The sequence below is a fragment of the Malassezia restricta genome, chromosome I (assembly GCF_003290485.1).
Source record: "Malassezia restricta chromosome I, complete sequence".
NCBI lineage: Eukaryota > Fungi > Basidiomycota > Malasseziomycetes > Malasseziales > Malasseziaceae > Malassezia > Malassezia restricta.
Window position 1 is genome coordinate 1,108,713 of NC_040193.1, and position 20,655 is coordinate 1,129,367.

General features: G+C 60.9%; 12 protein-coding genes and 1 non-coding gene across 13 annotated transcripts; 6 read left to right on the forward strand and 7 right to left on the reverse strand.

The window, feature by feature from the left end:
- Window positions 1-3: 3 nt before the first annotated feature.
- Window positions 4-92, reverse strand: MRET_t0008. Its single transcript has one exon. It is a non-coding gene; the product is annotated as a tRNA-Pro (tRNA).
- Window positions 93-191: 99 nt separating this feature from the next.
- On the forward strand, window positions 192-2,309 carry MRET_0649 (AP complex subunit beta; the record flags this gene model as incomplete). Its single annotated transcript, XM_027627276.1, has 1 exon — window positions 192-2,309. One exon carries the CDS (start codon window positions 192-194, stop codon window positions 2,307-2,309), a length of 2,118 nt encoding a protein of 705 aa, XP_027482530.1.
- Window positions 2,310-2,317: 8 nt separating this feature from the next.
- MRET_0650 (protein of unknown function (DUF3074)) lies at window positions 2,318-3,145 on the reverse strand (the record flags this gene model as incomplete). Its single annotated transcript, XM_027627277.1, has 1 exon — window positions 2,318-3,145. The coding sequence occupies one exon, from the start codon at window positions 3,143-3,145 to the stop codon at window positions 2,318-2,320; it is 828 nt and encodes a 275-aa protein (XP_027482564.1).
- Window positions 3,146-3,404: 259 nt separating this feature from the next.
- On the forward strand, window positions 3,405-6,293 carry MRET_0651 (uncharacterized protein; the record flags this gene model as incomplete). Its single annotated transcript, XM_027627278.1, has 1 exon — window positions 3,405-6,293. One exon carries the CDS (start codon window positions 3,405-3,407, stop codon window positions 6,291-6,293), a length of 2,889 nt encoding a protein of 962 aa, XP_027482565.1.
- A 22-nt stretch (window positions 6,294-6,315) lies between these two features.
- MRET_0652 (aldose 1-epimerase) lies at window positions 6,316-7,404 on the reverse strand (the record flags this gene model as incomplete). Its single annotated transcript, XM_027627279.1, has 1 exon — window positions 6,316-7,404. One exon carries the CDS (start codon window positions 7,402-7,404, stop codon window positions 6,316-6,318), a length of 1,089 nt encoding a protein of 362 aa, XP_027482566.1.
- A 102-nt stretch (window positions 7,405-7,506) lies between these two features.
- Window positions 7,507-9,846, forward strand: MRET_0653 (dolichyl-phosphate-mannose-protein mannosyltransferase; the record flags this gene model as incomplete). Its single annotated transcript, XM_027627280.1, has 1 exon — window positions 7,507-9,846. One exon carries the CDS (start codon window positions 7,507-7,509, stop codon window positions 9,844-9,846), a length of 2,340 nt encoding a protein of 779 aa, XP_027482567.1.
- Window positions 9,843-11,660, reverse strand: MRET_0654 (uncharacterized protein; the record flags this gene model as incomplete). The annotated part of the gene is made up of 1 exon (XM_027627281.1): window positions 9,843-11,660. One exon carries the CDS (start codon window positions 11,658-11,660, stop codon window positions 9,843-9,845), a length of 1,818 nt encoding a protein of 605 aa, XP_027482560.1.
- Window positions 11,661-11,701: 41 nt separating this feature from the next.
- On the reverse strand, window positions 11,702-13,945 carry MRET_0655 (long-chain-alcohol oxidase; the record flags this gene model as incomplete). Its single annotated transcript, XM_027627282.1, has 1 exon — window positions 11,702-13,945. The coding sequence occupies one exon, from the start codon at window positions 13,943-13,945 to the stop codon at window positions 11,702-11,704; it is 2,244 nt and encodes a 747-aa protein (XP_027482561.1).
- A 39-nt stretch (window positions 13,946-13,984) lies between these two features.
- MRET_0656 (7SK snRNA methylphosphate capping enzyme) lies at window positions 13,985-14,875 on the reverse strand (the record flags this gene model as incomplete). The annotated part of the gene is made up of 1 exon (XM_027627283.1): window positions 13,985-14,875. The coding sequence occupies one exon, from the start codon at window positions 14,873-14,875 to the stop codon at window positions 13,985-13,987; it is 891 nt and encodes a 296-aa protein (XP_027482562.1).
- A 170-nt stretch (window positions 14,876-15,045) lies between these two features.
- MRET_0657 (DNA-directed RNA polymerase, mitochondrial) lies at window positions 15,046-18,996 on the forward strand (the record flags this gene model as incomplete). The annotated part of the gene is made up of 1 exon (XM_027627284.1): window positions 15,046-18,996. One exon carries the CDS (start codon window positions 15,046-15,048, stop codon window positions 18,994-18,996), a length of 3,951 nt encoding a protein of 1,316 aa, XP_027482563.1.
- Window positions 18,997-19,031: 35 nt separating this feature from the next.
- Window positions 19,032-19,337, forward strand: MRET_0658 (uncharacterized protein; the record flags this gene model as incomplete). Its single annotated transcript, XM_027627285.1, has 3 exons — window positions 19,032-19,139; window positions 19,168-19,182; window positions 19,212-19,337. The coding sequence occupies 3 exons, from the start codon at window positions 19,032-19,034 to the stop codon at window positions 19,335-19,337; spliced, it is 249 nt and encodes an 82-aa protein (XP_027482568.1).
- Window positions 19,338-19,414: 77 nt separating this feature from the next.
- Window positions 19,415-19,846, forward strand: MRET_0659 (uncharacterized protein; the record flags this gene model as incomplete). Its single annotated transcript, XM_027627286.1, has 1 exon — window positions 19,415-19,846. The coding sequence occupies one exon, from the start codon at window positions 19,415-19,417 to the stop codon at window positions 19,844-19,846; it is 432 nt and encodes a 143-aa protein (XP_027482569.1).
- A 13-nt stretch (window positions 19,847-19,859) lies between these two features.
- MRET_0660 (superoxide dismutase, Fe-Mn family) lies at window positions 19,860-20,516 on the reverse strand (the record flags this gene model as incomplete). The annotated part of the gene is made up of 1 exon (XM_027627287.1): window positions 19,860-20,516. The coding sequence occupies one exon, from the start codon at window positions 20,514-20,516 to the stop codon at window positions 19,860-19,862; it is 657 nt and encodes a 218-aa protein (XP_027483212.1).
- Window positions 20,517-20,655: the final 139 nt, after the last annotated feature.

The window sequence follows — 20,655 nt, forward strand, 5'->3', positions numbered from 1 at the left end:
AAAGGGGCCGCACTGGGAATTGAACCCAGGACCTCTCGCATTCAAGGCTCGATTCTCCCAAAGCGAGAATCATACTACTAGACCATACGGCCGCACGATACCAAAACACTGAAAATCAAGTAGGTATGAACGCGTCGTGCATGCGTGGGGGGCGTCGATCCTGGGTCGCTGGTTTTTTCTGCCCGTCGGCCATGCAGCTCCCGAGCTACTTTGGTGCCCAGCGCAAAGGCGAGACGCACGAGCTCCGTGCCGACTTGAATAGCGAGTACCGCGATCGCCGGAAAGATGCGATCAAGCGGGTGATCGCGAATATGACCGTCGGCAAAGACGTGTCTGCCCTGTTCCCCGACGTGCTCAAAAACATGCAGACCGAGGACCTCGAGCAGAAAAAGCTCGTGTACTTGTACCTGATGAACTATGCCAAGACGCAGCCTGAACTTGTGATTCTCGCCGTCAACACGTTTGTCAAAGATACCGAGGATCCCAACCCGCTCGTCCGTGCGCTGGCCATTCGAACGATGGGATGCCTGCGTGCTGAGAAGATTATCGACTACTTGTCCGTGCCTCTTGACCGCCTGCTCAATGACGAGAGTCCGTACGTGCGCAAGACAGCCGTGTTGTGCGTTGCGAAGCTGTTCAGCCTCAAAGCCGAGCTCGCGATCGAGGGTGGCTTTGTCGATCGTGTCAAGGACATGATCTCGGACAACAATCCCATGGTCGTGGCCAACGCCATCGCGGCGCTCACAGATATCCACGAGGTGGCGCAGCTCACCGACGGCGGCCGGCATGCCTCGTTTGTGCTGAATTCGGACGTGCTCATGAAGCTGCTGGTAGCGCTGAACGAGTGCACAGAATGGGGCCGTATTGCGATCCTCCATACCCTTGCGACGTACCGAAGTGCCGATGAGCGCGAGTCCGAGCACATATGCGAGCGTGTCATGCCACAGTTCCAGCATGCCAACGGCGCTGTCGTCCTCGGCGCCGTCAAGGTCGTGTTGGTGCACATGGAGTCGACGGGCAAGCCCGAGTTTGTCCAGCAGCTCGTGCGAAAGATGGCTCCGCCGCTCGTCACGCTCGTCACGAGCGAACCCGAGGTGCAGTGGGTCGCGCTGCGCAACATCAATCTGATCCTGCAAAAGTACCCGGACATTTTGTCCAACGAGATGCGCGTCTTTTTCTGCAAGTACAATGACCCGCCGTATGTCAAGACCGAGAAAGTGGATGTCATGATCCGGCTGGCGAATGAAAGCAATGTGGATATGCTGCTGAGCGAGCTGAAGGAGTACGCCTCCGAGGTCGACGTGGACTTTGTGCGCCGCGCCATCCGCGCGATTGGCCAGTGTGCGATTGCGATCGAGGCGGCCGCCGAGCGCTGTGTCTATGTGCTGCTCGAGCTGATCCATACGCGCGCGAGTTATGTCGTGCAGGAGGCGACGGTCGTGGTCAAGGACATTTTCCGCAAGTACCCGCACCAGTACACAAAGATCATCCCGCAGCTGTGTGCGAATATGGACGAGATGGACGAGCCTGAAGCCAAGGCATCGCTTGTGTGGATTCTCGGCGAGTACGCCGAGCAGATCGACAACGCCGCCGAGCAGCTCGCCCTGTTTGCGGAGCAGTTTGTCGACGACGAGCCAGACGTGCAGTTCCAAACGCTCTCCGCCATCGTGAAGCTCTTCCTCAAAAAGCCCGACTCGCCACTCGCACAGCGCACCGTCCAAGACGTGTTGGAAAAAGCCACGACCAAGTGCAGCAACGCCGATCTGCGCGATCGCGCCTTTGTGTACTGGCGCCTGCTCTCGAGCTCTGATGCCGATGCTGCGCGTGCCGTCGTCCTTGTCCCCGCGCCCCTCATTTCCATCCCCCTCACGACCGTGCCGCGCTCGCTCTTGCACGAGCTGATCCGCGAGGTGTCCCTGCTCTCGAGCGTCTACCACAAACCCGCCTCGACATTCATCGGGCATGGCCGTGTGGGCATGCAGTCTCTCCGGGCGCTCTCAGATGACGAGGCCGCACGGACGCGCGCTATTGCCACCGTGGCGCAGGGCGAGAAGAGCGAAGCGCTCTTGGATCTCGGCGCGGACGACGCCCCTGCCGCTACCGCGACGCATGCGGCGGCTCAGAGCCTCGGCAGCCTGGGCGACCTGCTCGGCGACGACGCCTTTTCGACGCCGGCCATGACGTCCTCGGCGCAGAGCGCGCCTTCAGGCGGGAATGCCATGGATGACCTGCTCGGCATCTTTGACGCGCCCTCCGCGACGCCAGCGGCCCCGTCAGCCGCGCCGTCAGGCGATTTGCTCGGTCTCTGATAGGGTGTCTATGTACGCTTAGCCTGGGCCTGAGCCCACCGTAGAAATGCCGGCACATCGGCCTTGATCTGAGATGGCATCGCCAGCTCCTGCATCCACCGCGGGATCAGACCGCCCGCCTCCGTTTGTGTCGACAACATCCACTGCGTGCCGAGCTCGCCGGGGCGGACCATGGTCACGTCCTCACGCACGCCTTCGACACTCGCATAGTAGCCGCGGACGTACCCGGGCGACTCGGCGTGCTTGATCGGAAGACTCACGACCATGAACGAGCGGCGCGCCGTCTTGTCACAGCGCGCAGGCAACGAGCCGGTCTCTTGGAGCATGTGGAGGGTCTCTCGCTCGTGAAACACGTTGAACGGCAGCGGCGCCGACGGCAGCGGGAGCATCAGCACCAGCTCGACAAAGTCGCGATTCGACGTGCACATCGGCGTTCGGTACTTCATGTGCCAGATGTCCGCGAGCCCCGGCACTAACGTCTCCAGACACTCGGCATGCTCGAGCGCCTCGATGTAGTCCTGCTCATGCCGCGTGTGGTCACGCAGCAGACCCTGCTCAAATGCGTCAAACGTCAGAGACGAGTCTTGGACAAAATGCAGCGAAGAGCGCGAGTGCCAGTGCGCATGCCGCAAAGGCGATCCAGGCGGGTCCAGCGAGGGAATCGAGGCGGTCACCGTCTTGCCCTGTCCCTGTACCGTGCCCCACCGCAGACTCACATTGACCTGGCGCGCGATACTAAAGGCCTCTGCTAGTACTTCACACAGAAACGACGTCCATGCCGGCGTGCCTGGCTGTGGAAGCTGGGTGCGTTCCAGCGGCGCTGCCCGCAGCCACATCAAAGAAACAGAGCCGGGGCCGCTGCGCCGGCGGTGGACCAAGTGGAGGGTGTGGAGGACGGTAGACTCCACGGAACGTCTAAGACGGCGCAGCAACATCTACAGGTCGGACGTACAAAAGGGTGCAGGGATGGCCAGGTGACACGCACCATTTCCCTCCGTGCCGACCCCAGCTAGGAGCTGGATCCCCTCCCCCTTTTCGTTCTCTTGTTTCGAGGCTGGACCTCTTTGTTTCTGATCCCTGGTGGATACGTACAAAATGCTGGCTCATTTTGTGCAGCTTCTTCCTCTCGCTGCTGCGTTTGTCGCCGCATCAGCAGAGGCTTCTTCTCTTCCGCACCACGGCGCCCTGCACGCTCGCAGTGCATCGTCGTCGTCGGCTCGCGATCCCCTCGATTACCTCTTCCCCGGCACGGACGCTGTATCGTCGATTGTGGATATGGCTGCGGGTCAGCATACGCCCTCGTCGACATCGTCGTCCGTCGCCGCGCCCCAGCGGACAGGCTCATCCTCTCATCAAGATTTGAGCCTCGGCTCGCTGCTGGGCGGCCTCATGGGCAGCATTCCTGGATCCAACAACATCCCCAGCCCCAACATGTCCAAGTACGATCACCGCACCCCCGAGCCACGCTGGGGCGCCGCGGCGCAGTACCTCAATGGTCTCCAGGCCATTGTGTTCACGGGTGGCCAGCTGGACGACACAGGGCGCCTGTCCAACGAGACTCTCCTGCTCGATGTGACCGGCCTGACCAACCTGCAGAGCACGCGTGCGTCCGTCAATGCCACGCCGTGGCTCAGGCACCACGAGCGCACGTCGAGTGTGCCGGCACCCAAGACGGCCTACGCAGCGTCGCGCGTCTCGACAAGCGTGTGTGGCGCGACGGACGGCCACCTGGCCGATACGCTTTGGCTCATGGGCGGTAAGACGGAGAACTGTGCGGACCAGGCGGTCTTGTACACGTACACGCTCGAGAGGCACAACGATACGATCGTGGGCACGTGGCACGACATCCAGACCAACGGCACCAAGTTGACGCGTCGCGCTCACGCACACGCTGCCTTCACGGGCGTCAACTTCAAGGGCGGGCACGACCTGTCCATGATCGTGCTCGGCGGTCAGGACTGGGACAAGGAGTGCCACCCTGACAAGCACGACAGGAGCACGTCGGCCTCGTCGCTCGACCAGATCCAGATTGGCGATGTGATGGACCAGCAGTGCTCGATGCCCAAGAAGATGAAGCACGCGGGTGTCGAGGCGTACGCGTACGAAGCATCGCTCGACCAAGTGCCTGTGATCGACTATGCCGCCACGTCGATGCCCGTCATCCGCAACAGCAAGACCAAGCACACGGAGGAGCCGTACCTCTTGATCGGTGGTCGCACAAAGGACAGGAAGCTGGCTAGCATGAAGCACCTCTGGGCCCTCGATCTCGCGTCCGGCAACTGGTCGCGCTGGGTTACATCGGGCGATATTCCCGAGCCACGCGTGGGTCACTCGGCCGTCCACGCCAGCGATGGCAAAGTGTACGTGTACGGTGGATACAAGAAGCACGGTACGCACGGCCACTCGGTCAGCAAGGAGCCAACAGACGAGATGTACGTGCTGGATGCCTCGCAGACGCCTGCCATGTGGTCCAAGGTGCAGTACAAGGAGCCTCCGCGTGACGGTCCGCGCCCCTCGAAGCGGGCGTACCATTCGGCGGTGATGGTCAACGACATCCTCGTCGTGGCGTTCGGTCAGCAGCACCAGAGCACGCCCTTTGGTCTCGAAAAGCGGGGTGGTGTGAACCGGGACGCGTCCGAGCCCATGATCATGTACATGGAGACGCGCGACAATGTGATGGGCTTCCGCTGGACGGACAAGATGTCGGCTATCGTGTCGGGACGCGTGACGCAGCAGCTGATGGGCCACTCGCGGGAAGCAGCCACGGCGCAGTACACGTCCGACTCGACGGCCTCACAGAAAGAGGCCAGGCCATCGCCTCGTCCCCTCGCCAACATGTCGCGTCTGCCCACGCCGAAGGAATCGCGGTCCCTTGCGTCGGTCAAGAGTAAGAGCAAGAGCCGCGCGTCAGTCAGCCGTGCATCGGCGGCTAGCCGCGCCTCGGCCAGCATTGCCAGCGCCGAAGCGTCGCGTGCCGCTCAGGCGCACCACCACCACGACCAGAGCCACGACCAGAGCCACAGCAATGGTCCGAACCCAGGTACGAGTCACGACCAGGGCCAGAGCCAAGGTCAAACTGGCCACGATCAGGACAGCCAGCACGACTCGTCGGCCCACGATGATCAGCCGGCACAGGACGCGCACCAGAACGAGCAAAAGAGCCAGTCGTCGAACAGCAGCCCAGGTGCGATTGCCGGTGGCGTGCTGGGTGCTTGTGCGCTGGCCGTCGGTGCCGTGGTGGGTGGCTTGTACGCGTACCGCAAGCGCCGCGAGTCCCAAAAGATTGCGGAGCTTCGCTCGAACGGTGTGCTGCGCGACGACCCCGAGTCGGCGCCACCCGTCTCGTCGCTGTGGCTCCAGCGTCCTCTGCGCGAAGTGCTGGAAAGTCCTGAGAGCGGTCTGGGCTCGTCGTCCGTACAGGGCCATGCCGGCACGCCTCTCTCAGTCGCGTCGGCGGGCGGCCGCTCGATCGGCACGGACGAGCGCCATGAGGTTCGCGGCCCGCGCTCGGCGTACGAGTCGGCTGGCAGTGCTATGCCTGCTTCGTACTCGGCCGCACAGTCGTATGCGCCGCAGGAGCACGGTATGTTTGACAACTATCTCGCCACGTACGACGGCGAGATGCCCAACCCATACCCAGCCGTGCCATCGCAGGACTCGCACTACTCGTACCCGTACCTGGGTGGCGTTCAGCGCTCTAGTGGCGCCGAAGTGACGACCACAGACGCTGCGGCTGACCCCTTCAGCAGCGCGGCCGAGGCTCGCGACCTCTACACGGGCGACGATATCGAGTCTGTGTACACCAACACGATCGATGGCAAGACCATGGTCCACGGTGACGAAAACGACATGCATTCGGACGACGGATTGTACGGCGTCAGCACGCCGCGCCGCTCGGCCTCGTTTCGCTTCCCCGAGCACCAGGCCACGCACTGGTACGCTCCGCACGACGCCTCATCCCTCCGCGTGACCAACCACTCGTGATCCTGTGTATATTCGTAGACTGTTAGGCTGGTTGATGATGATGTGGTTCTATATCCATGGTGACGTAATTCTGATACATGTGGCCTTCTCGAAGCCACGTATCGCCGCCCGCCCAGGCCTGCAACGCCGGCCGCAAAAACGTGGCGTGTGGAGCCGACCATTCCACAAACACGGCATGATGCGGACCATACGCTGCGTGCAGGGCTTTGTGCGCACCGGTGGGCCCGGGCGGCACATACATTTGCACACCCGTCTGATTCGTTCGGAACACAAGCGCCAGGCCATTCGAGCCACTGAGCGTCGCGATAGGCGCATTCGCGTCACGCTTCGCTCCCCACACGTAGAAGTGGTCGTAGTCGGCATCGGGTCGGATCCGCTGATCGGGCTGCGTCCAGTCGTACGGCGTCCCCGCACACGCCTCGACAGCGCCGGTCGGCACGCCCCGCTCATCGAGGACAAGGCGGTGCACCGTATCGCAATGAAGACGGAATGTGTGGCCATCCACCGTCGCCGGCTCTGACGTGCCCAGATAAAAGCCCCAGTGCTGCGTCACGTTGAGCGGCGTCGCAGACGCCTCGTCCTCGATCCGTGCGCGGTACTCCACATGCACCTGGCCCAGCGACGAGACGCCAGCCCGCACGCCCACCAGCGCCTCGACACGCACACGTCCCGGGTATCCCTGATCTCCGGCCGGCGACTCGTGCACGAAACACGCCGACGCATCCCACACATCGCACTCTGCCTGCGTGTACATGCTGGGACGTGGTAGGTGCGCCCACGTGACACAGTCCCATGGCCCGCCCGCCTGCTCAGCCCGAGACGGCGGCGGCCCACCGTGATGACTGATGCCAGCGCCGCCCCACTCGGCCAACTGGAGCGTGCCGTCGCGGCATGCCCATGTGCCAGCCGGCAGGCGGTTCGCATAGCGCCCCACGACTTGCCCGTAAAAGCGACGACCGAGCGCTCTGTGGTCCGCCGCATCTTCCGGCCCCGCTAGCACATCGAACGTGCGCTGCTCGCGCTGCACCTCGATCCGGTGGATCGTCAGGCCATACGCACACACCTCCACCCTGACGCGCCCATCGCGCGTGGCCAGACGATGGAGCGACATGGTGCGTGGAGGTAGGCCTGGCCCGGTACGTGCGCCGCTTTCGTCCGCACGTGATGTAAAAGCGAGCCCTCGCGGCGTGCGCAGACGACGTGTGCTGCCACGATGGTGTCAGAGGCCGCCAGCCAACTGCGTCGTCGGACGGCGCCTGCCTCCGCTGGGAAGACGAAATCCAGCCAAAAGGGTGCGCTGAATGATCGCGTGCCACATACCCCCGTCCAGGCAGGGCCGCGCCATTCTGCCTGGGTGAATGCCGGCATCACTCTCGCGTTGCTGATCGCAGCCCTCCTCGTGCGTGTCATCTTCATCCACTATCCGGACGAAGTGGTGTTTGATGAAGTGCACTTTGGAAAATTTGCCTCCTACTACATCAAGGGTGAGTACTTCTTCGATGTGCACCCTCCGCTTGCCAAGCTCATGATCGCGGCCATGGCGTGGCTCGCGGGCTTTGACGGCAAGTTTGAGTTTGATGAAATTGGTGATTCGTACGTGGAGCACAATGTGCCGTATCGCATGATTCGGCTGCTGCTGGCCATCGTCGGCGCTCTGCAGGTCCCGCTCGTCTTCCAAATTCTGCGCGAGACGGGTGTATCGTCGCTCATGTCCATCGTGGCGGCGCTTGCGATTCTCGCTGACAACGGCCACGTCTTGCAGTCTCGCCTAATTCTCCTGGATGCGCCTCTCGTGCTGTTTATGCTGTGCAGCTTGTACTGCTACATCCGGTTCTATGCGCAACGCTACAACCCCTTCAAGGCGGCCTGGTGGACCTGGCTCTCCCTGACAGGTGTGAGTCTGGCATGCACGATTTCGTGCAAGATGGTCGGTGTGCTCACATTTGCTACCATTGGCGGTGCCGTCATCCTGGATCTGTGGAATTTGCTGGATATCCGACGCGGTCTGTCCATGCGCGTGTTTGTCAAGCATTTCTGCGCTCGTGCGATGTGCCTCATTATCCTGCCCTTCCTGATATACCTCGGCTTCTTTTACATTCACTTTGAGATCCTCACGCAGACAGGCTCGGGTGACACGTTCATGAGTAACGAGTTCCAGCAAACGCTGAACGGCAACGAGTTCCTCCAGTCGCCCGTCGATCTGCATGCCTTCGACACCATCACGCTTCGTCACCGCGGAACGAATGCCTATCTGCACTCGCATGCGGACAGGTACCCACTCGAGTACGAGGACGGCCGCATTTCGTCGCAGGGCCAGCAAGTGACGGCTTATGAGCACCAGGACGCGAACAACCAGTGGCAGATCTTGCCCCTGGATCCCGTCGATAATGAAGACGGCTCCTTCAACGAGACGCTGCGTATCATCCATCACAACCAGTATATTCGCCTGCTGCACGTCAACACGAGCTCGTACCTCCGCTCTCACGACGTCGCCTCGCCGCTCATGCCGACCAACATGGAGTTTACGACCGTGCCGGCCGACACCTTCGACCAGGCGGACGAAGAGACGGTGGCTGATACCGTGTTCCGCGTTAGCATCGACGGCATCAAGAACGACGATGTCATATGGCGCACGCGTGTAGACTCCGTCCGTCTGATTCACAATAGCACAGGCGTGGCGATGTGGACGCACTCGGATCAGCGACTGCCCGACTGGGGTTTCCAGCAACTGGAGGTGAACGGCAACAAGCACCCCAAGGACAGGACCACCCTGTGGAACGCCATGGACGTGTACCCTGACCCGGCATCGCCGCTGTACGAGTCGCGCTCGGACATTTCTCAGGAGCCACTTGCGCCCAAGAAGCGCAGCTTCTGGCGCAAGTACACGGAGCTGCAGAGTACCATGCTGTCCCACAACAACCAGCTGACCGACAAGCACCCGTATGACAGCCGCCCCCAGTCGTGGCCGATCATGTACGATATTGTGTCGTACTGGACCAAGGAGACCACCCGGGAGCAGGTGACGTTCCTGGGCAACGTCGTGAGCTGGTGGACGAGCTCGCTGGCCGTGCTGGCGTTCGTGTCCATCTTCGTTACCGATCTCTTGTGTCGTCGCCGCGGTTTGTTTTACCTCAGCACGCCGGATCGGTCGCGATACCTACACACGACGGGCTTTTTCGTCTATGCGTGGGCTTGTCACTACCTGCCCTTCTTCCTGATGCATCGCCAGCTGTTCATCCACCACTACTTGCCTGCTCACGCATGCTCTGTCTTGGTGCTGGGCGGCGTGCTGGACTTTGTGACGAGCCGCTCGATTGATCTGCCGCTGAGTCCTGCCGGCCCGGCACTGCAGCCCGAGCAGCTGCGTCCCACGATGCGCCGGCGGTACACGCAGCTCGCCCAGCCAGTGGCGTTTATCGTGGCGCTGTCGCTCGTGGCCATGTTCCACTATCTCGCGCCCTTCACGTACGGCAACGTGGGACTCGAGCGTGCCCAAGTGCAAGCGCGTCGAATGCTGTCGTCATGGCGCTTGCAGTTTGCCTCCGATGTCTAAAGACTGGCTATGCGTTTTCGTAGTGCCTGCACGTAGGCCACACATGCATGACCATGCAGTTGCGCCTCGGCGAACGAGGCTGCGTGCATCTGCGCTGTCAGGTGGGTATCGGCTTGCGTGACGGCGTCGCGCAGCGCTGATTGGGCGGAGGGCGATACGTGTGTCAAGACCTCGTCAGGCACGGCCTGCAGGGCCTGCGCTGCCACACGCCGTACTTTGAACGTCGTATCGTGCCCTAGAGCGCGTGCCAAGTGCCACACACAGAGGGAAAGCGTCGGCTCCGACGCGTTATGCTCCATCGCGCGTGACACGCAGGTAGCGGCATTCCACCGCACTTTGGGCGTGCGACTGTGCTCTAGAACACGACACGCGCATTGCACGCCTTCTTGGTACATAGGCCAGGGCATATGGGGCAGCAAGCATCCGAGACCGCGCACGGCGTGCACAGCGACGCGATCATCGTCGTCTAGGCCGTGCCGCATGGCGTCGTAGAGCGCGATATCGTGCGTGTGCGCACATGCGTTCGCCCACGCCCAGGCGGCACGTATGCGCACGAGGATCGCCGCATCGTACACGAGGCGGATGTATGCGTGTAGGCACGTCAGCAGGGACCGTGGTGCCTCTTCCCGGGTATAGAGCACGCCCAAGGCACGAATGGCGCGCGCACGTATGTCGGCTTCGCTGTGCTGCAGCAAAGGCTCCAGAAGTCTCACACTTGCGTCAGTGCGCGTGGTGACCACATAGTCTGGCCATACATGGCAAGCCACGTCCTGCGCGACCTGCTGCAGCTGCGTCATAAGTATACTGAACTCCGCGGCATATGCACCCTGGGCTCGCTTCAGGATCGATACGAGCACGCGGGCGTGGCAAGGGGTCCAGCAAGACGTCTGGAGCAAGAGGGGAAGCAGCTGTCCCCACGGGACCTCGTGGCCCATGTCGATGTACGTGGCGATGACGTCCCAGGCATAGGGCGCCTTTGGTGCGTGAGGCAGGAGCCTCGGCACCGCATCGATCGGCGGCTGAGGCCATAAAGCCAGGATGGCGTACGCATACATGCATGCTTCCAGCTCGCTTGCCAACCACGGCTCGATATGCGCCCGTAGCACACTTTCATGCGAGGTGTGCAGCGCTGTATCGGGCGCATAAATCACCAAGGTCCTGATGCATGCCAGGACGGCAGCAGCATCGCAGGAAGCACCGAGGCGCGCTGCCAGAGCTGCACGCGTATGCACGACATAGGCACCGATCCGCTCGGAATGCGAGGTAAACGTAGCCGGACGTGCATGGGATTTATCGCGTGCCATAGCCCATGACCCAGCGGCGTGCTCGAACACGAGCGACAGCAGCCGGCATGCATCGGCTGTGCGGAGCGGCGACCGAAACACGCCCTCGTGCTCGTCATTTGGCACGAGGCGCGGCCACATGATCATGAGCTCTTTGGGCGTGTGCTCGGCCATGTGACACACACTCTTCCAGCAGGCACGCAGGTGCGGCCCATCGACCATCAAAGCGTCCACGACCACCGGCGCAAGAAGCGGCACCGTCTCTATCTTTGGCACGCATAGAGGCACCAAGAACGAGAGCGCGCGAGCATCTCGCTCAGCGCTCAAGTGCCGCTCGGCCATCATGCGCGCCAGGCGCACCGCTGCGTCTTTTTTGTAGCGCGCGCGCGCCTCCTTGGCAGCGAGTTGGAGCGCCTCCTTCACAGCCAGCTCTTCCTCATTCGTTCGTGCGAGAGCCAGCGCCCATGCCCATGGATCACGCGTCGGCGGCGCGTCGTCCCTCGGCACGAGCGCCTGTCCCCACGGTGCCATGTGGAGGCAACGAACGAGGGCGGGGTCGATCTAGCGACAGGCTACAAATGAGCACGTGGCGCGGCGTCCAAGGACGGCGGGTCCAGCGGTCGAGCCACGCCGAGGTCTTCCGCTATGTGCCGTGCAATGCCCATCGACGTGGCGAGGATCGTGAGCATGGGATTCACACCGGCCGCTTCGGGCAGCACCGAGCCGTCCGCGACCCATAAGTTGTCGGCACCACGAACGCGTCCATGTGGATCGCAGGCCGACGACGCGGGATGCGCGCCCATGCGGCACGAGCCCATCTGATGCGCGGAGCCTATCGCACCGCGTTGAGGACCGAAACCGACACGCTCCACGGATCGGAGGAACGCCTGGAAGGACGGGTGCTCTGCCTGGCCCTGCGCCGGCACATCGTCCAGCTCGTAGCGGCCAGGTATGGACGCCATCTCGTGGCTCGCCATGTTTTCCTGCCTCGGTGGGCACGTGTACACCGGCACACCCGTTTGACTCGTCGCAATCATCGAGGCACCTGCGTGCATGTGAATCTCGATGGCGCGCTTCACGCCCTCCAGCAGGCTCGTGTGGTCAAACGCACTGAGCGAGTAATCGACCAGGGCCCGGCCCCCTTGGTCGAGCTTGACGCGGCCACCGTCTCGGTCGCGCACAATCACGATAGCCGTGTAGCTGTACGGATACCGAAACGCCAGAGACTTGTGCTCGACATGGTCGTGGTACGGCAGCAGCGCACAATAGAGCGCCGGAGCCGACGCCATGACCTCGATCTTGGCGCCCCAGCCTTGCGGATCGACGAGTTCCGCCGCATTCGAGACCGTCGTGAGCGCGGCGCCTTGCCATGGGCGCACAGGCTTGTCATAAAAGCCGTGCACGAATGCGACAGGATGCAAATGCAGATGCCTGCCGATCTGCTGGTTGCGGCGAAGCGCAGGTGTGCGTAGCAGAATCGCCGGCGTATTCAGACTGCCAGCCGACACAACGACGCCGCGACGACCATGGACGCGAACGCGCTGCTGGCCACGCACCGTCGCTTCCACACCCGTAGCGCGCCCACGGTCCATGATCACGCGATCGACCTCACAATGCGTTAGGAACTGCGCGCCGTGCTGGGCGGCATCCTGCAGCCATGTCATGACCGTGCCCTGCTTGTGACCAGCCGTGCATCCAAACGTGCACTTGCCGCAGTAGTGCGGGCGGTGAGCATTGTTCTGCGGCACGACCTGCGCCGGCTGTCCACTGCGATGCGCGCCGAGCATCAGCAGCGAGTTGGCTCGGTTGTGTGTGACGTCGTCCGTCGTGCCCATGCGGCGGGCACAGGCATGCAGATCATGGGAAAACAGCGACGACTGGAAGTAGGGCATACCGAATCTCTGGCTCCACGCCTCGCGCAGGTAGTGGCGCGGCATGAGTGTCGCGCCCCAGTTGATCGTCGAGCCACCCCCAAAGCCACTGCCGGCGAGGATCGCCAAGGAAAGATTCGAGGTCGGCACAAAGCCCAGCCGCTCAAACATCTGGTCGAGGCCGAAAGACTGCGTCTGCGGCATTTTATCGGCGCTCACGTACATGCCCTTTTCCACGACCACGACCTGGAGCCCACGCTCAGCGAGGTACGCAGCTACGACGGCGCCACCACAGCCGGAGCCGACGATGACGACATCAGCGTGCACATCCACCGGCGCCTCCGTGGGCGTCGACGGCAGCTCCTCGTTCAAGAAGCGGTACTCGTACGGCGGGATCGCTTCCTGCTCATCCGCCTTCGGCGGCGTCTTCCAATCGTCCGTACGGCCCCACGGGTATCCGATCGCCTCAGCCGCTGACCTCATGTGCCGGTAAAACACAGCGAGCGTCAAAGCGCGAAAGCCAAACTCACCCATCCGGATCATTTGGATCGGCGAGCGGCGCCAGGCGGCAAGAAAGCGCCGGATCGATGGCGCATCTACCTGCCACACCGGTCCCACCCGGCCCACCAACGCCAGGCACCCAGCTCGTGTCGATAACGCCGCCAGCAACGTCGACATGAGCAGGCGCAGCGTATACGAAACGGTCAGCGTGACATGCATGGCGACCAAGTTGACGCCATCGGGCAAGTCTGTGAACTTCATGTCGGCCAATACCGCCGCGCGCGCTCGCTCCTCCGACGGCAGACCACGCAGGAAGGCGTCCTTTTCCTCCGGCGTGAGTGGCGCAATCATCGCATCGGCTACGGCCGCCAGTGCCCTTTGCTGATCCTTACTCCAAAGTGTATCGGCATAGTTGTGCGAAATGTCCACGTACAGCGGCTGCATGGTACCACGGCGGTGGGCAAGTCGCCCTGCACCCACGACTTACCTGGGAGTGGGGGAAGCGCGTTTGTTGGGACAGCGCTCCACCCAAGGCCAAGCGAAGCACGCGGGGATTCGCTCCACTTGCGTCGGTGGCGCCTGAAATACGCACACGGACCGAACGAAGCCGAAGCCGGCGCCCTGGGCAATGGGGCCCAGCGACGTCATACCCAGCAGACACAAAATCCACTCCATGTCTTCAGGCCGAATTCGAAGTCGTGCGTGACTGACACGCAGCGAGCGCGATAACGAGCGGGCCTGGCTGTAAGACTGCCACGGCTGTATCTCCATGGCCACAATCCCACCCGGTCGCAGACTCTGTACAATGCGCCCAAAGAAGCGCACAAGGCCCTCGTCGCCGTGGTGCAGGTGGATCCACTTGGTCAGGGACAAGCACAGGATCAGGTCGTACTGCGCAGCTACCGTCCCATCCATCCAGTCCTGCGCGACAAACGTTACATTCGTGGGAAACGAAGCACTGGAGCTGGGTAGCGGCAGCTGGCCCATCAGCGACGTGAAGCATGTAGGGAAATAGTGCATCGCCTCGATCGAGGTGCTATCGGCCGCCGGCTGCCGCTGAGACCATGCGCGGCGCAGAGCAGAACGCGCCTGCGCCACGAGATGCGCATCTATATCTACACCTACAGCCTGTGTGGGCGGCGGGTCAAGCAACTGACACAGTTCCAGCAGAGGCTTAGCCGCATTGCATCCGACGTCCAGAACACGCTCGATCCGCCGAATACGAGTAGCATGCGCCTTGCACCAAGCCACCAGCGCTAGGACACGCTCATCCACACCATCTGCACGCACAGCCACGCCTCCTTCATGGCCTACAGCGCGCGCGCGGCGCATGCCATAGTACCGCCGAAAATTGCCATACACCGGCGCCTCCATGAACCAGGGAGCCAGGGGCCAGTCACGCGCGACTGGGCTGCCATGTGACCTGCACGGCTGAGTAATCCCTATGTGGCTGGCTCATTTTTTTCTGTACCACGAAGCTTTTTTTGCCTGTGGCAACGACACGTACCTTGGCTCGGGGCGTGTGCGCATCGTAGGTTTGTGCCATGATACCTACCTCTATTACTGTGCGCTCGTCGTGCAGAGCAAATACACTAGGTGCCCATGCTAGGTGGGCGCGCCGCGCGCCAGCGATCACACCACCCATGGCAGTGGCCCTCTCGACGTCCAGAGCCGTCGCACAGCATGTGGCCGTGCACGAACCATATGTCCATGCCAATTCGCATTCTTATACACATCTGCCCACACCCTTGCCAATGGACGTGCGCGACCGGCACGCGTCGCTTCGGCGGCGCGGCGTGATGCCAGACGGCGAGGCAGACCTGGTCGGCTCGTCACCAGAAAGCGTGGAAAGAGTGAATATCGACGAAGTCTACTTCCCTACCTCTCGAAATGTCGAAACGTACGCAATGTTCCAGGCTTGCTTGTCCTCCGGCCTGATTTCTCGCGCTCACAAACTCATGCAGGAGATGCGGTCGGACACGCACACACGGCTAAAAGAGGTGTACGAGGTACGAAACGGCGAGATCAACGTACACACTTCGCCTGTGATCCCACTGAAGCTGTGGTCCTACAATGCCATGCTGCAAGCTTACCTCAATAAGGCCGCTCACCCAGACACCACCGATACCAAAGTATGGGTCAATCATGCTTGGCAGTTGTGGAAAGATATGATGGCCCAAAGTCCTCTGCCACTGGACCCACGGCCTGACGCTTCGACGATCGCTGCCATGGCCACGGGCATCGCACACCTCGAGGCCCTGGATCTGTATCCCTCCGGCAAGCCGACCTTCGAGCACCTTTTGCAAGATATCCGGACCCTCGGCGTGTCCCTCGACGCTGTGTTTTCATCTTCTGTTTGGCAACTACGTCTGCCCTCTGCAGGCCAAAGTCACGCATCTTCTGCACCCGAGGAGTCGCATGTCAGTACTGATATGCTGCTCGCTCGTTTCCGCTCAGCCGCCACGAAACTGGGCGATGCAAGGGCGCAGGAAGAACTGGACAACATTGAACAAGTTCTCACGACCAGCGAACAGCGGACAGCCGCTGAGAACGACGCGCCAGAGGCGGGCATCGAGGACCGACACATTCGTCCAGTGCTCAAGAAGGATGCTGTGACAGATACTATGGTCAAGCCATTCAACTTACAGACGCTGCAAGAGAGTTTGGCCACGATGGAACAGTCTCGCCGGCGCTCATCGGATCTGTACGAGCGTCAACAGTGGCTGGAGCACTCGGCCCTCGACGCTGCACGAAAGCGCCTGGAGCACGACACAGAAAACTTGCAGGAGCTCGGCATCGATAATGGTCCCTTCCAAAACAAAACCCTGCAAGCGTGGATGTGGGACTGGTACCAAAAAGTCGAAGAGGCGCTTCGCAAGGATATCCAGCGTATCGGACGCCAGACAGAGCACAAGGTGGCCACTACGCTCGAGTCTCAGCTATATCCGTACCTCTGCCTGCTACCTCCCTCCAAAATGGCCATGCTCGTCATCCTGGAGCTGCTTCGGATGCAAGGCGTGAATGGCGTAGCAGACGGGATCAAGTCAACCCGCGCTCTCATTTCGATCGGCAAGGCTGTTGAGACGGAGTACAGCGCTGTCATGATGAACAAGCACCCTGAGATATTTGTCCAGGCCCGCGCCGTGCAGCAAAGGTTAGGCAAGCGCAATCTGCTCGATATGGCTGTGCGCCGTGACCTCAAAGCTTGGCATGACCGATGCCGAGAAAACAATATGGAGTCCAACATCCCGAAGTGGACACAGCTCACCCGGGCGCGCGTCGGTGGCTTCCTTGTACAGCACCTGATGGACGTGGCCACTGTGCACCGCAAGGCCTATGACCGAGATGGCGAACTTTGGGAAGAGGAGCAGCCGGCCTTTTACTCGGCATACGAGTACATACAAGGTAAGAAGCTCGGTGTGATTCGCTTGAACGAGGTGGTCTCGGAGCGCCTGGAAAAGGGTTCGGTCCGTGAGACGCTGCATCCACGGTGGCTGCCGATGCTGGTTCCACCACGGCCTTGGCTCTCGCACGATTCCGGCGGCTACTTCTCCGTACGAACAAGCGCGATGCGATTCAAGGACTCGGTGGAGCAAAATTCGTACTTGCGCGCGGCTTCAGAAAACAATGGCCTCGAGGTCATCTTTGCTGGTCTCGATGTACTAGGAAATACGGCCTGGAACATCAACAAGGAGGTATTTGACGTGGTACTGCAGGTATGGAACTCGGGTGAAGCCATCGCCGACTTGCCGCCCTCTGAGACGACGGACCCTGAGCCCGAGAGGCCTCCGCCTGATGATATCAAGGCCAAGGCTCTGTACCTCCAACGGCTGCGCAAGTGGAACTCACTGCGTTCGGCCAACCATTCTCAGCGCTGTGACGTCAACTACAAGCTCGAAATTGCCAACTGTTTCTTGAATGAGCGCTTTTATTTCCCCCACAATATGGATTTCCGCGGCCGGGCGTATCCGATTCCTCCGAACTTGAATCACATTGGCAATGATCTGTGCCGTGGCCTGCTTAAGTTTGCCGATGCCAAGCCTCTGGGCCAGGCGGGTTACCGGTGGCTGCGCATCCACCTCGCCAACGTCTGGGGCTATGACAAGGCGAGCTTCGCCGAGCGCGAAAAGTTTACGGATGACCACAAAGCACAGATCTATGATGCAGCGACGAACCCTCTGGGTGGTGAGCGCTGGTGGCTCCAGGCCGATGACCCATGGCAATGCTTAGCTACGTGCTTTGAGCTCTACAAGGCATGGGAATACCCAGATGGACCCGAGGCGTTCCCCTCGCAAATGCCCGTGCACCAGGACGGCACATGCAATGGTCTCCAACACTACGCTGCTCTGGGCGGCGACTTGCAGGGTGCCAAGCAAGTCAACCTCCGTGGCGGTGACCGCCCCGCGGATGTGTACACTGGTGTGGCTGAGCTGGTGATTGCGAAATTGGAGCGCGATGCTGTGGCCGGCGATGAAATTGCGCAAAAGCTGCGCGGCAAAATCACACGCAAAGTCGTCAAGCAGACCGTCATGACGACAGTGTATGGTGTTACGTATATTGGTGCCAAGAACCAGGTGATGCGGCAGTTGGCCGATCGTGGGGATACGCCCGTGGAAGACCTGTGGATTTCTGCATCGTACCTGGCCAAAGCCATCATGGAATGCATCGGCGACCTGTTTTCTGGCGCGAATATGATCCAGGACTGGCTCACGATGACGGCGCGCCTCATTTCCAAGAGCATTCCTCCCGAGCGTGTGAAGTATGCCCAAATGAAAATGAAAAAGCGACGCAACATGTCGGACCCCAAAGGCACGTCTGAGGCCAAGCAGCACACGGCCACCACCACGCGTGAGGCTCGCGAGCAAATGACCTCGGTCATTTGGACGACGGCACTGGGCCTGCCGATTGTACAGCCGTATCGCCGGATCAAGAAAAACCAGATCATGACAGCCGTGCAGTCGGTGTACATTCGCGACCCGAACCAACACTTTGAGGTCAATACGGCCAAGCAGGCCTCAGCGTTCCCCCCGAATTTCATTCACTCCCTTGATGCCACGCATATGTACTTGACCGCACTCGAATGCCACTCGGCCGGTCTCGTGTTTGCCAGCGTACACGACAGTTACTGGACGCATGCCTGCGACATTGATACCATGGGCGATATTATTCGCGATACATTTGTACGCTTACATTCGCAGGACATTCTCGTGCGCCTGCGTGACGAGTTCTTGCACCGTTACAAGGGCTACAAAGTGCCAGCCTCGTCGCTGCACTATGACGCCAAGAGCCGCTCGAAGCGCGCTGCCAAGGCGGCGGAGAGCGACGAGGCCGAAAACGACGAGCTGGATACACCGCTCGACATCACTAGCCTGAATCGCTCGGCCAAGCGCGATGCGAATGGCTTCTATGAGCTGGCAGACCTGCTGCCTCCCATTCCCAAAAAGGGCGATTTCGACGTGTCGGAAATTAAGCGCTCCCTGTACTTTTTTAGCTAAGTCGACTGTAGCATTTCTTCTCCACACCCCCCACTATGACCGAGTCTGACGCCCCGCAGCCTCTGGGTCTGCCGTCTACGTCGGACGCGCCCAAGGCACAGCTCCATGACACGATCCAGTTTGAACAACTAGGCCCCATTGTGGTACGTACGTCTTCTGCTCACGTTGCAGGTCAACTCGGATGGCGTACGTCTCGCCCCTCACGCTAACGACAGACCATGTCTCGCATCCCCAATTGGCACGACATGACTGACATGGAAAAGGAACGCACTGTGCGCATCTTGTCGAAACGGAACAAGGAGCGCACAGAGCGTCTCCGGGCTGAGCAAGCATCGTCATAGTACCACGGTAGTATCTGGGAATTATGTCACTGGACGCGACGTGCCATTCATCCCAAGCAATCGAGCCTTTTGGCGATATGCGTCCATCGAACTTTGTCGAGACGCCTGAAATCCGGCTCCAATGGTTTTACGACATGGTCGAGGCAGATCATGCGCGCCAAAAGAAGCGCACACGCGAAGTCGATGAGGATAGCTCGGACGACTCGTGGGCCATACCTGAGCGTCCGTCGCCTTACGTGTCAAAGCGCGCCCGCATCCGCCAGGCCAACTACGCGTTCCAGGACGACTGGGGCCTCGGAGATACTTCGTCCATATTGCCTCTACCTCTTGAGCATGAACTAGAACAGGCGGCACAGACCGACAATGCTCGACCGCGCACCGCCTCACCAAAAGAGAGGACAGACGCACCGGATGACGCTCCCCTCCTGCGCTTCGGCAGAGGACACCGCCTAATTCGACAGCCTGCTCGGAGTCTGCCCCAGATGATTATATCCACACGTCGTTCCTAAGCTACGTAGATATTTACTGCTTCGCAGCGACAAGACGCTTCTCGGCCTCCTCAAAGTTGATCACGTTCCAAATGTTCTTAAAGTACGTGGCCTTGTCGTTCTTGTACTGCAGGTAGAATGCGTGCTCCCAAGCATCCACACCGATGATAGGCGTGTGCGACACAAGCGGGTCCTGGTTGGCCGTCGTGATGATATCGAGGCGGCCGCTCTCTGCATGGTAGCCGAGCCAGCCCCAACCACTGCCCTGGATACCGGCGAGGGCAGCGTTGAACTTGCTCTTCATCTCTTCCAGGCCGCCAAAGTCACGGTCAATGGCAGTACGCAGCTCACCACTGTCGAGCTGACCGCCACCCTGCGACGTCGGGGCGAGGTTCTTCCAGAACAGCGAGTGGTTAATGTGGCCACCGCCGTTGAAGTTGAGGCCACGCTGGAGCGAGATAGCCTTCTTCACATCACCCTTCGCAAGCGCCTCAGCCATCTGGGTCTCGAAGTTGTTGAGACCGTTGACGTATGTCTGGTGGTGCTTGGCGTGGTGCACTTCCATGATCTGACCTGAAATGGCAGGCTCCAGAGCGCCGTACGAGTACGGCAGCTCAGGAAGGGTGTGCTTGGCACGCACACCCATGCGGGGGAGCATCGAAGCAGTGCGGCGAGAGACAAAGGCGAACATGATAGTAAGTGGGAAGGTGGGAGGGAAGTAGGCCCGAGCACGGACGAGGGCGTTTTATTTCGGTGACATGGGAGATTCTCCGCTCCGCCGATGACGTAACGAGGCGGCCCCTTCTTCCGACCTCCACTCGATCTTACGT